At 38.7% G+C, this 14,421-nt stretch overlaps 1 protein-coding gene across 1 annotated transcript; it reads left to right on the forward strand.

The window, feature by feature from the left end:
- The first annotated feature begins 283 nt into the window (after nt 1-283).
- Nucleotides 284-13,121, forward strand: cnih2 (cornichon family AMPA receptor auxiliary protein 2). Its single transcript, XM_068729515.1, has 6 exons — nt 284-2,019; nt 4,155-4,223; nt 7,070-7,117; nt 8,667-8,779; nt 8,858-9,001; nt 9,168-13,121. Exons 1-6 carry the CDS (start codon nt 1,939-1,941, stop codon nt 9,193-9,195), a joined length of 483 nt encoding a protein of 160 aa, XP_068585616.1. The 5' UTR covers nt 284-1,938; the 3' UTR covers nt 9,196-13,121.
- Nucleotides 13,122-14,421: the final 1,300 nt, after the last annotated feature.

The raw sequence follows: 14,421 nt of genomic DNA on the forward strand, positions 1-14,421 counted from the left end.
GAAATGACTGATTGAAAGCAACACCCTCTAAGAAACAGACTTACAGTACATTTCATGAAATGACGGATGACTGAAGGCTGTGGTGAAAGGGAATGACAGAGGGAGGTAGAGAAATGGAAAGAGAGAGAGAAAAAGAGAGAGAGGCAGACAAAAGGAAAAATATTTGCAGCCTGCCCTGCCCCCTCACCACTCCCTGAGGAACAAGGGATTATGGAAATGTATAAATGCAAGAGAGAGGGCGACTGACAGACAGAGAGGAGGAGGAGGAGAGAGAGGAGGGAGAGAGAGAGAGAGAAAAAAGAGAGAGCAAATAAGAGGGAGGGAAACAGAGCGACGCTATTGGTTGACCGTTATAACATCAAGGGTGATAGAAATATTTCTCTCGCAGTCTAAGAAATAGAGGAAGAGACAGACAGAGACAGTAGACTCAGGAAACACATTCAGGTCTGTTTTCAAAATCTCTGGAAGAGATACAAAAAAGAGGACTATAGAAAGGAAGAAAGAAGGGGAAATAAAGAGGGGGAGACCATAGAAAGGTGGACTAATTAACTCATGACTTTTGAGGGCGATGGAGATTTTTGCTTAAGAACAGAAGAGATTTCTAAGTCAGAATAAATGAGACTCAACATGTAAATGTTCTGCAGGTTTCTGTTTAAAATTTCCTCTTCCCCCCACCCAGAATTGAATCATTTATCCTGCGCATTAGCAGACAAATCTGAATGTCTTTGGAGAAATCTGAGGGATGCGTCTGAGAGAAAGATGCACAGCAGAGAATTCTGACATGGTGCCGACCCAAATTGACAGAGACGAGGAAAGAGTGGAGTGTTCAGTGGCAGACACGTCTCCAACCAGACACAGGTATTCTTTACTCGATATTAAGATTGGTCAAGATATTGATCCATCCTAACTCAAACTATTATCAATATTGTACTCTTGTCTTTGTGAGTCCTCTTGGGTGTGTGATATTTGCATTGTAATGATAAATTGTTGTTTCATTTGAAAGCCAATTCCAATATTTGCTCCCTCACTGATTCATACTTATTATTTATTTATTCTATAATATATTATTTTATTGCAAAATCACCAGAATTTTGCTTTGTCAGAATAGAACTGTCTTAACTGTCTGATGTGCAAAGCAATAGCTTGTATCTTCAGCAAATTGTCAGATTCATGGGGTGGTGAATAAATAATTTCCCCCAAATTTTGTAATAAATTAAGTAATATACCAAAAGATTGCTCTGTAAATTATAACTCACAGATAATCTGCAAACTATGGTTGTTTACAACTGTGTTAAATGTGATTTAGAAATATGCGTCATTAATGGTGTTCTTGATTCAGAGCAACAGATGAACTGAAAGCCATACAACAAACTACTGAACTATCATAAGCCATAACCATCTGAGACGATAATTCTCACTGTTATTAAAACACAGTGCTGTGCTTAGTATCGACAAGAATCCTGTGCTTCTGCTGTCAGCGTGTCAGTAAGACACTTTGTGGCTTGCGTTACTGTGAGAAAAAGAAATGTGTAGGCTTCGTCTAAAGAGAAACTACATGGAGGAGGAAGAAGAGACAGACATCTTTCCTGTCAAAGGCTGAAAAAAAAGGAGCACCAGGCCAACGACGGTCAACTGTGACTGTGAAAAGACATTTAAGTGCTTCCTAAATCAAAGCGAGGCAGGGGTCGTCCTGCTGTCACATGTACAAAAAGACAGACATGAGTGCAAGCATGGAAGCCAAGCTGATTATTGATTTTTACTAAACACTGAGTGATCTACCAATCTGGACGGCACAGACTCCGCTTGCATCGGAGGGGGAAACAGACTTTAACCTCCACTTAAAGGAGGGATAACAATAGCCAGAGAGATAGAGAGTAGGGGACTCGTTCCCTTCTCTCTTTCTCGACCCATCCCGGCATCAGGCTGGCCGGCTCAGCCATGGCATTCACCTTTGCGGCCTTCTGCTACATGCTCACCTTGGTGCTGTGCGCTGCTCTCATCTTCTTTGTCATATGGCAGGTGAGTAGCACTATGCACACTGGAGCCACTGCACACACACACTGAAACTAAAATAGGACACATGTAGGCCCTGTGAACGTCCACGCTCCATCCCACGCAGGCAGACAAACACATCCACCAACGCACCGTTGTACAACACTGACAGGAACACGGCAAACACACACCTCGCTTAGGTACTCTAGAAGTAATGGCATGCATAAATGTGTCAGCTGGATCTCAGTCTAATTGTTCCTGACTGACATTTTGAAATGTCACTTAAAAGCCACCAAACACCTAGCTGCAAAGTAATAATTGATTGAAACAGAACAGACCACAGAGGAGATACATGGACCTAAAAAACACAGGCTGCGAAATTAGTTAGTGTTTTTCATCGATTTCCATACAGTGACTAAGTGACCCGATTACATGCTGGTTTATTGCCAGTATGATCAACTTGAGCTTGTCTGACCCTGAGATATTTAACAAAAAGACAGATTCCAATCAGCTTCATCACTTCACAGTAAAGCAACCTAACTGGCAATAAACAGTTCCTCAAACAAGGTGTTCAGGCTTCAGCAAACTGCACAAAATGAGTACAGGGAGGCAGCAAAACACAATGATCATAAAACCCACTGCCAGGCTGTTGTGAATCTGTCAGCGGCATTTTGAGTGGAATTTGCACAGATATCGCTGGGCACTGGTGCACTCTGGCTTGCTGGTTTACACAAGTGCAGACAGAACAAACAGTAAAGCCCTGATCCCTCACCCTTAACACTGGATCAGGAATGAATAATGTGAAATACGAAACACATCATTATGAACATAAGACTTGAAATGACTAACGTAGCAATTGACTAAGTGGGTGAGACTACATATGAGTCAGTCAGTGTGTCTGTGTGTGAAAGAGATGGATCAGAAGTGTGTGTCTGGCTCAGCGTTCAGCCATGTGATTGAAACGCTTATCAAACTATGATTATATTCACCCCTTCCCCCAGTCTGCCTCCACCCACGGGTACAGCACCCCAATTCTATCTGGCTCTCAACCAATCAGAACGTTTGTTCACAGCTATAGTAACCATGGAGCCCACTGAGGGGCTCACCATGTCGCCATGGAAACTGCATCTGTTTACAACGGAGCTAAGTGTGAGGGAAGACGAGGGGGAGCCTTCTAGACTCGTATGGAGAAATTACCTCCAAGACTGTTACGATTTTAAACGGATCTGTTTTGTCATTGTTGACGGAAATCAGATGTTCACTTATCGGCAAAAAATGTCTGCTTTTTATTGCTTCTCAATGAGCAGTCAAAGTTGAGCTGAAATGATGATAAGCACAGCGGGTGGCCTTTACACCAAGAATTATTAGTATTTTTATAGAGCTATTAATCAGGGAGCTGGTGAGAAAAAAATGCTCACCTCACAGGGAGCAGATAGCAACCTAGCAGCCTAGCATATCCACCAATTACATTATTTTCTCTACAGTGACCTTTAGTTTTACTAAAAAGGACAAAAAAACAAAATAGTGCCAGATTCTATACATATCTCGAGTAGACAATAATCCTCTTAAATACAAACTCAACAAAGCATATTTCTTAAGTCTTGCATTTTAAACATATGTACTTTTGCCTAACTTTGAATGTGAAGTGATTGTTTCAATCCTGCCAGATTATGATTAAATAAATGCATTTATCATTAGAAGTTGGTTCTTTTGACAGCTGTGTATGTCTCAATGGATATTCCACGGTGTCTAATGTAAACTTTATGATCTTAATTAAAAGAGACTGGCATATCATTAAAGAGGAGCTCCTTAAATAGCGAGAAACTACATAATGACACATGAATCATATAAGAGCTCATACACAGTGTAAAGGGAAAGAGCAAGTATGTAAGTAATAACATGTACACATTCACCATTTAATTCCCTTGTGTTCTCGTGCAATGTGAACAATGTGGCTGCAGCTGTACAAGATGCAGCGGGTGTGCAGTAAGCTGTTCTAGGTTAGTTATGACAGTATTGTACAAGAGGCTGAGACTTGAGTGTAGTGTTGAAAAGATACCAATTATGTCTTTATTCGATATACATATATTACAGTATGTGCCTTCATTAGTGCTCTAAAAGTAACTACTTGAAAACAAATTAACATGTCTGTTATTTTTCAGATCATTGCATTTGATGAGCTTCGCACAGACTTCAAAAACCCCATTGATCAGAGCAATCCCACCAGAGCGGTAAGAACCCTGCTGTTTCCCTTCTTTCAAGAATCATCAAACGCTCGTGTGCAAACAGAAATCCCTTCTTTTCAGTTCCAAGAAGAACATTGAATGATCTGCACGTAAATGCGAAGAACAAATTGAGGGCTTCCCTCAAAAGATGTTGCAGATGACCTGAAATATGTCAGTCTGCTTCTGAACTCCGTTTTGGAAATTTGTAATATTGACTGAGTTTATAAAAAATGTCCTTTCATGAAAAACCAACAGTACACTGCCATGAATGGCTGTAATCTTACTGGAAAAGCAAGCCCCCGTTTTATGTAAATAAGGGTTTTGTGATTTTGAAATTAAATCTTTCAAATGTTTTATTCAGCTACATTTAGTCAACATAAAATATTTGTACTACTATTAATATAATTTCTACTATTCCAAGCTTTCATTTGAAGCATCTATAAGCATTTGCCTTGAACACTCATTTGTATGCAGATTGAAGCACTCAACCTTTTTTAAAGACAGAGGCTTGTTTGCCTAATCAATTAAATGAAGATGCTGTTTGTATAATGAGATACCGTGCAGTCGTAACAATAACAGAGCAGTGACGAGGTTTCACCTCAGTGTACAAGACTAGACTTAAGTCACATTTGAAAATCTCTGTCTCAATCTTTTTTGCAAAACCATAAAATTACATCATCATGAGTCAATAATGACTGCCATTATTAATTTAGCAAGTTGAAAGCAGCTGTGAATGTCTTTTTCACAAGTTAACTAATGTTCTAGCAATCATGTGAACCTGCATCTGAACTGCAAAGATAGTGATGAGGAGTGGGAGAGGAAACTGTGAAAGCAGACAGTGGGAGTGTGGAGGCACGCCAGCTACAGGGGGGTGGACACAATAACTGCAACACCTGTAAAATATAATGCAACCCAAAACAGTTTGGCCTTAGGCAAAGATGGGGTGCTAACAAAGAATGAACATTACAAGCTTCCTGGCAACAGGAAGGCTACGTATCAAGGCTACTTACCAAGGCTACGTCAGCCGTTTTTTTTAATCTGTAACTAAACAACCTATAATTGTCAGCATGTCAGATGTGTTCAGAAAGAACATGATCTGCTAGGATGTCAGACTGCCAGTCCCTTGCAAAATCAATAAACCGCACAAACAAAAGAAGACATACATTTCAACAGCCTTGGAAAAAAAACAGCAATTACTTCTGATCTTAGCAGAGAGCAAAGTGTTCACTCAACTGCCGTTGAGACAAAAGCAGCAAATATTTGTTGAAAAAAAAATTCCGAAACATCGTAACAGAAGCAACTAAACATGTGTTTCTGAATCAGGTTTATGTGTAAAGCCATTGTGGTTGTATGAAACTGTGTGAAATGACAAAATACAAAAGTCAAGCTCTTGACATTTCATTAATAAATTACAAGGCTGTTTGTCAGTGAAATCAATTCTTTTATTCTCACAGCTATGTGATACGATTTTAATTATTCTACTTGACAGCACTCGTTGCCCTGCATTTGTTTCATTTGTTCCGTTTATTGTGAAATGTCCACTGTCTTTGATTAGTTTTCAGGCATGTTTCCCTTGTTGGAACAATTAAAAATTCCTTGTGAAGTGTATGACCTGACACTAATTAGGGCATCTCAGGGAGACTTTATGCTGTAAAATCTAAGCAGAGTTACTGCATGACAACAATTTCAAGTGCAATTAAACCATAAACTGTACAGTAGCGTAGCTCTCAGGTCGAGCACTGTGCTCTCTCTTTTAAATCCCAGTGTCGTGGAAGGATGCACTGCACAAAGCAAGCAAAGGGAAGAAAATGGCATAGACCAACACCAACAACTGCAAATAGACAGTGATGCTGTGTCTGGCTTGGAGGCCGGATGTTGTAGATTCAGGGCAAAATCCACTTTCAGATCACCGGGGGAGTTTGAATTTATGTCCACAGTTTCAAAAAATGTGCAGCCTGTGGCTTGGGCTAAAGGGAACGGACATCACAGAGGCCTCAATACTGGAAGCCATCATCCTGTAACTAGACAGATGCCTCAATATGTCACAAAATTAGTATGAGAGTATTTCCAGCTGAGGCTTCAGTAAATAAAGAGGCAACAAACACCAGTATGGTTTACACATGCAAAACATATCACAATGCTTATTTATTTGATATATTTATATTTTAATAAATTAAGCAAACCATTTAATTAACAATCCGTCTGCTAATTCCCTGACTATTGCTTGAACCCAGATTAAGCTAGGTCGATGAACTACAGCAAAACATCTCATTTGTCTAATCAGTGAACGCCCAAGTAAAAGATCACTCTAAGAGGCCACAAACTGCTGGATAGTAAAAGATAATTTGTAAAACTGATTATTGAGCCCTCTCGCATGGCTCTCAGAAGACTCAAAACTGTTAGCCTTAATGCAAAAATGTTTGCGCCAAACATCACTGTGCTGATTGCTTCAAATGTAAATGTCTTTATGTGCTGATTTTCTCAAAATTACACAATTTATTTTTTTCGTACTTAGTTGCATTTAAAATATATATTTAAAGTATATAATGATAAATGACTGAAGAGTTTGAGAAAGAAAATATTTTTGTATAAATTCACTTTAGTTAAGTCTATCTTTTAGTGGCTGAGGTCGAGAGAGAATTAATATGTATTGTTCAAATTTGTCTTTTACCAAACCATAATATTTACATTTAAGCAGGAATCTCTATGTATTTGAAAGCACTCACCAGGTATATTTTTTTGCATGTCTTATTTCTGCCTTGAGATATATTTTCATGGATAGACTATTCATAATTAGTAAAGAGGATGAATAAATACGCAGACTGTTAATCAGACTTTCTTTGTATCCACAGAGGGAAAGGATTCTCAACATTGAAAGAATCTGCAACCTGCTCCGCAGAGTAAGTACTAGTTGTTCATTACCTGCTGATGGTGGATGATTAAAACAGAGGAGCTTCAGACAACCATGACCATTTGCATTTCTAACCATTGTGAGGACCATGACGCACGCTGTTACATTTCACTTGTAGCCCATCTCCACAACCCACCATCACCGCTCTGCATTCACACAGAGATGGAGAACAGTTATACCGTCAAGTAGGTTTTGTGTGTGTGGTGATGTTTGTTTTTTTTTCTCTCATTTGAAGGCTTTCAGAAAGAGAACTCAATGTCCTTGAATAGTGTTTTTTGGGGGGGAGTTTTACCTGTTCCGATGAAAGGGTCCTGGGTCAGAGGATGTCGTATGTTGCACAGATTATAAAGCCCTCTGAGGCAAAATTGTGATTTTGGGCTGTACAAATAAATTGAATTAAAAAAATGCAATATTAGGTTCAAAAAGAGGAAAATGGTAATTGGAGGTTTACCAATATTTAGCTACTGATTCACATATATTTGCCATTGACTGATTGACAGAGTTTAATTTATTGATTCATTATTTTCCATAGAGTAATTTAATGTTGGGCAAATATGTTGGGCAAATATAATTTCACGTGTCTTTAACTGTTTAACTGTAAAGGCGGTACACTTAATATCTTCATCATGGATTTATTTAAGTAACACATAATGCGGAACATGATGCAGTGTTACCTAATCAATTTTCAAACAGAAAGGGGATCAATCTAGCCTGGTAATCAGATTAATTTGCTTTTTTGTTTTCACTTTATTAGTCATTCTGACAATGTGTTCATGCTTCCCACCACGGAGGGTTATTTTGCCCCAATCAATAAGTGGTCATATATCTGTCCCATAGACAATATTGTCAGTCAAAGGGAGACTATAACGGTTAATTGGAGCAGTTAAAAGGTTGTCAACAAAAAATAATGCTGATTTTTGCTCTTTAAAGCAGCTAAAATAAAAACATTACTTCCGCACCAATTAACAGCAACTAGCTCATGAACATAGTGAAGCATTTAGCCCACATTTTTCCCTCTGGAGTTGGTGGAGACCAAAACCGAGGTAAAAGAAGATTGAATATTGGACTTACATCAATCCCGTGACCAAATGGCCGACTTCAAATGAATACAAATGTTGCTCTGTACCAGCTGGATGTGCGAATAATCAAATGTTTGCTAATGAGTTTGATACATTAATTTAAAAGGTTATAATATGTCACTGATTCTAAGGTCTGGAAGCAAGTTAGTTATCTGAGCAACCTGAACCATCTATGTCAAACTAGCCTACATCAATTTCTACTAACTTCTAAAACCAGTCTTCATGTATATGAAACTATATTTGCACTCGTAACAGCAGTGAGCCATGAGTAACATTAACACCCTCTGTGTGAAAGTGTTTGCCTCGCAGTGTGATTCTGGTTTTGTAGATTGTAGTTAAATCACAACGTGCAACCCATGAGCTTTTCAGTGTTTTCCCAGCAGTTGTTGAAGTGTGATTACTGATTACTGTGACTATATGCAGACCTATAGCCTGACTCTCTGTGTCTGTTCTGGTTAGTTGGTGGTACCAGAGTACTCCATCCACGGGCTCTTCTGCCTGATGTTCATGTGTGCTGGAGAGTGGGTCACACTTGGTCTAAATATCCCGCTGCTCTTCTACCATCTGTGGAGGTACAGTCCCATAAAAGATGTCTGACAAGCTTCTGGTGATCCAGAGCCAGTGTGAGCCTAACTTCTCTGCTTTTTCAGGTTCCTTCATCGGCCAGCTGACGGGTCAGTGGTCATGTACGATCCCGTCAGTGTGATGAACGCAGACATTCTCAATTACTGCCAGAAGGAGTCCTGGTGTAAGATGGGCTTTTATCTGCTCTCTTTCTTCTATTATCTCTACAGGTCAGTTCAAATTCACAATCTTTTCAATGAAGTGTCGCTTCATTAGGTTTCAGTGATGCTTTTCAGATTTGTTGCAATGTTTTACGAAGTTAATGCAAAAAAGCAACACAATTACTTTTTTCTCCCAATGTTTCCATCTGCTGCCACGGTCTATTTCCTGCGGAAGTATGGTCTATGCCTTGGTGAGCTTCTAACAGACAGGATATCTGACGAAATAAAAGGACGTATCTGTAAGAAAGACACAGATGAACAAATGGGGACATAAACTCTTCCTATCTCCATCCTTCCCATCACTGGTTTGGGTTTTCAACAGTCTAACCTTGGACAAAACTAGAAGACCATTCTGGGTGATAATGTGAATGTAAAGGCCTGAACTCGATAATACTGTTTTGTCCCAGATACTGATGTTGGACGACTGGACAAAGTTTCGAAGGATTGAAACAGAAAGAGGACACAGCAGGTGTGTTGGCTTTGACCAATTATACGAATTAACAATATATTTCTGAAGGGCTGGAGTTTTCCCATGCTGCTCTTACTGATCCAGTCCCTCAACTCACTGTGAATCTCCTAACACTTAGGGGCTGAAAAACAAAATAACATGTCTGTATTCGTTGATTGAAAATGTACTAAAAGCAGGATTGTTTTGGTATCATTCCGTATATTTACCAAGATGGCCACCTCTAATTTCAAACCACTGCTTTGATTGTTTTATAGGTATGTAAAACTATAACAAGCAAGTGAAAATGTACGGGAGAGATTTAAAGCACTGTATGAAACGCAGAAGGCCTGGCAGGGAAATAACAGATTGGTGTGTGCACTTTTAACCAAGATTGAGATAAAGCATAGACCAACACAACATCTCTTTAATGCCAGCCTCTGCCAAAAGTCAAATTTCACACTGTAACAAATACAAGGAATTAATCATAATCCTTGCTGACTGCAAGGGTCAGTGCTTGTAACGTGTATTCAAAATAAGTATGTCCATTGCTGTAAGGACACATTTAATGCTACAATCTAGGTTCATGCTTTCCAAAGAGCTTCATGCTCAGACATGTAATGCCAAACGTCTATGTCTGAAAAAACATTGTGCCAAATTAAAAGTCAATTAGGACAAATGAAAAGAAAGCATGATGATGCAGTAGCCTAATCTACACAATAAGGCACTGTCGTGCATTGTCTTTATCTTCCTTTCTGTAACATACATTTAATTTTGGCAAAATGTTTTTTTCTTTCTTGAAAAAATAGACAAGCTTAGTTCTGTTGTAGTTATAGTGAGCAGGGAGCGCCTTATTCCTATTTCCAGTTTAATCTTCATCTGCATTTATACTATAGTCATTTGAGCTCAGCAACTTTTCTCTGATCCGAGGTAGAATATAGAAATCTTATGTACAAAAGCAATTAAAAACAGCAAACTAGCAATGTGATATGATTAATAAGACATATCGAAGCAGTGTTATTCAGTGTATGTAATAACAGTGTGTGGGACACAAGTGGCAGATGAGACACTAATGACTCTTTGACAATGTTTTAGTTATTTCAGAAGTGTAAAGACATTGACGCCATCCCTATACGTCTACACAATCATACAGCTTCAGAAGAGACAGACGTAAGACGTTAATGCTGCTGATGACCAAGATTTGTAAACAGCAAAGCCATACCTCAGCTGGTGCTGCCTTTGCTATCACATGTTCATTAGTTTGATCTATTAGTAGATAAGTGATGGTTCAAATGTGTGGTTTTAACATCCTTAGAAAACAGAAACTCTGGAGCCTGAGTACAAAGTGTGATGTTTGTCATACGCCAGTTCCACATGTAGTAAACGGTGGTGATGACACGTCTGTGGGTCTCAGTTATATATGTCTTATTGAAGCCAACTGAAGAAGTTTCTAATTATGTCAAAACATTTACAACTAAAGTTCCCACCTCATCATGAGTGTACATGATGATTCAACAGTGGTTGTGTCACTGATATTGGTACTGATACTATTTGTTTTTTTTCATTCCTAAACCGGCAAAATAACTTCTGGAAACTTAAATACAAAACAAAAACTTACTAAACAAAATATTTTGCTTTACATTTTGTGCGTGTAAGCATATTTACGACGGGTTTAACTGCATTTCAATTGGAAGCAACAATGGATACTATTATAAATTGGGATGGTATCGTTCTATTTTTTACTTGGTGTCAATAAATACCATGAAAAGACTAAAACCAACAATGTGTTAATATTTTTCGACTTCCTTTTTCTAGGGAGCCCCAAAACTATTTGTTTCCACTGAAATGTAAATCTTTACAAACTTCTTTAAAGGAGAATAATTTACTAAAACTGGACATTTTAGTTTATGTCACTAAAAGAGGAGTAAATAGAGTATTTCTTGGGGACTGTTTTTAGCAGCAGATTAATACATATTTCCTGTACAAAAATTTACAACACAGGACAGTGTACGTGGGATTGATTCAAAATAAACAACAGCACTCATGTTAATTGTAATGAAGGAACTTGTCACCCATTTTAACAGTGTGGCTCACTAACTACGTTAACATGCACACCAATATTCCATTATTTTGAATATGACAATATTCAGAATTTGATACAGGTCATGTAAACAGCATATTACGTTTGGATATTCTTTATTCTGAATGGAGCATTTTTGAATCAAGACATGTGGGATATGCTGATATTATTCGAGTTTTAGGGGCATTCTTTCAACACAACACATTCAAAATATACTCAATTGGCCTCTTGCCTGTTCACGCCAAGCCATGTGTGTTGTACAGATGGTTGTACACTGGTTGTACACAAACCAACTAGCTAACACTTTGCAGAGATTCATGCCCCCCAAAAGAGCCAAATTCTTGTCGAAATGTGAAACAAACATACTACTACTTTTATACATTATGATAGACTTGAATATCAACAGGTTTTTGGTTGTGTGCAAATAACTTTTCAAGAAGGTGGTAGAAGGAATGAAAGAGGGAGGCTGTGTATGCTCTGTTGAACAAGTCTGCACTGGTTAATATAATCAGTTGCACGGTTGCATGTAAAGGAGAATAGTACAGGGATATTCATTTTCATTAGCCATGTAAACAGCTTACTAGGAATATTGTCTTTTTTGGAATATGGGCAAAAAAATTAATATCTTGTGCAGGTCAACGTAGTCATTGATGTGATCTTAACAGTTAGATGTCAGAGAGGAATAAGCTAGATCAAGCTTTTGCTACACAGGCATTGTCGGTTTTGGTCTCTTCATGGGATTGTTGATTGTTTGATTATTTAAAGACAAAAAATCTTTAAATAATCAAAATATGTTAAAAGAAAACGTGATCAACGCTGTCAAAATGATGTTCAAAATGAATCTGTAGTAACTGCTTCATACAGTACATTACATATGCTTTACCTTTTAAGACAAATGTCACATAATAGCTTCACTGCAAAAGATTCTCAAGTTTAAAAAACATTTTGTGCTCAGTGCAGCTGCAGTAGTTGCATCATGAATTAATTAAATGCCACCAATTAAAAAAGCACATTTCTTTCTCACACACACACACACACACACACACACACACACACACACACACACACACACACACACACACACACACCTGTCTATCCCAGTCTGTTTCATGTCACCTTGGTACCAATGAAAAGTTTCGAGGGAGCAACTCAAACGACTTGTGCGATTTGAATTTCAACCAAATTACAGCAACAACATTGACTGAAGCAACTAATAGTCTGTCAGTGTTCCTGAAGACACACAGTAGACAGTACATACTGTCCCAAATGATGCTCCCATGAAAGTAATCATAGGACTCTGAAACCTCAAAACTCTGCCAACAATGTGAGTGTATGGACAATCACTGTTAAAGCACAGGAACATGCGGGGAGGAGGAGAAAACAGCTCAGTTGAATGTCATTATGTAGTTGCTCTTAACAAAGCATTTTAGAAAACTGTATTTAAGTATATCTATTTGTATCTGTCTTTTATACATTTATCATCAATGTACGCTACAGTAAATTTGGTGGATTACTTTATATTTAATAGGTTACACTATGATGTACAGTTAATAAACAGCGATTCTCATGCCATATTCTAATAAAACTAATGCCAAAAAATATCATCTACAAGTTTCTTGCTTCCTGTCTGTTGAGGGTCAGCATTTTTGCCATCTGTGAGGAGTTTTGCAGACATGATGCTCTGCCAACACCAGAGATGTACAGGGGAAGAAATATATAACTCTGAGGATGATGTGGGCAATTTATTTGCAAGGATACTGAGTGGTGCATTAGACGGAGTATAGGAGACGAACTGCCACATCGAAAGCTGTTAAAAAACAGCTGCATTCAGAAGTGGTCTCAGAGACATTCACCCAAGCTCTTAAAAAGCACCAAAATACTGAATTGCCTAAAAATGCCTCGCTGATGTGAAAAGAGCTTCCACTGGAGAGGCGGCAGAGAGAGGATGATAGCCTTTCATTACTGTCTGCGCCTCCAGAATACTAACATATCAAATTATAGACCACTGGATGCCAATTGGATTGCATAACAAAACTTACTTGACATTAGCACATCTACATAGCAAAAGATTACTGATGAAAATGTCACTGCAGCTGTATTACATTTAACATTTTATGACATTTTTATGCTCAGCAACATTATCTTTTTTTCTGGTTTCAAAAGGAAAAAAGAGACACAGCAGAAAGCGGTGGAGTATGTCTCCAAGCCGCCTAAGGGAGTCATTTGTAGGGTCTGTAAGGTTTGCTGGGTTATCACTTGTCTAAATAACGATTCAGACAGAAAACAGAGCAACAGCGAGGCTTCAAGCTGGCGTTTTCGCTCTGTTTGAAAAGGACATATCATTCCCTGTCCATTTGCTGTCACCATGGAAACTACATTGTATTAGAGATTCCTGTTGACTCACTCAAAACACAGAAAAAAATCCAATTCAAGTTGGTTCACATGCCCGCCAGCACTGCTTTTCTGCACACTGCATTCTTCTAAATTCCTATTCCATCCGGTACATATATAACAGGTTCATGTATGTAGTCATGACGACCACAACCCCAAGGCTTCTATGTATGACACCTGTTTATCACAGGATACACACACACACACACACACACACACACACACACACACACACACACACACACACACACACACACAGAATTGCTCGCTCACTCACAACACATGCATCTGTTTCTCATTCTGCCTCATTCCACGGTTCACACTCCTCATCCCGGGCTCTTCCTTTTTCAGCGCCCTCCACCATAATTGTCTCAACTCCCTTCCCCTCTCTCCTACGTCTGTGCTCTCAGAGAGATGTTACCATGGAAACTGGCTACAACTGATGGGCCTTAAACGTCACGATTGGCATACACATTTGGCAAGTGCACGCACACATGCAAAGGTGCATGCGTG

The sequence above is a fragment of the Cebidichthys violaceus genome, unplaced genomic scaffold, assembly GCF_023349555.1.
Source record: "Cebidichthys violaceus isolate CVI_PGR_0920_01 unplaced genomic scaffold, fCebVio1.0.p SCAF_46, whole genome shotgun sequence".
Classification (NCBI taxonomy): domain Eukaryota; kingdom Metazoa; phylum Chordata; class Actinopteri; order Perciformes; family Stichaeidae; genus Cebidichthys; species Cebidichthys violaceus.

What these genes read in the sequence shown, in the direction of transcription:
- cnih2 (XM_068729515.1), top strand. Translation starts at nt 1,939, where the DNA reads ATGGCATTCACCTTTGCGGCCTTCTGCTACATGCTCACCTTGGTGCTG. An exon ending in TCTTCTTTGTCATATGGCAG is followed by an intron (nt 2,020 to 4,154) that starts GTGAGTAGCACT and finishes GTTATTTTTCAG; the next exon opens with ATCATTGCATTTGATGAGCT. An exon ending in AGAGCAATCCCACCAGAGCG is followed by an intron (nt 4,224 to 7,069) that starts GTAAGAACCCTG and finishes TTGTATCCACAG; the next exon opens with AGGGAAAGGATTCTCAACAT.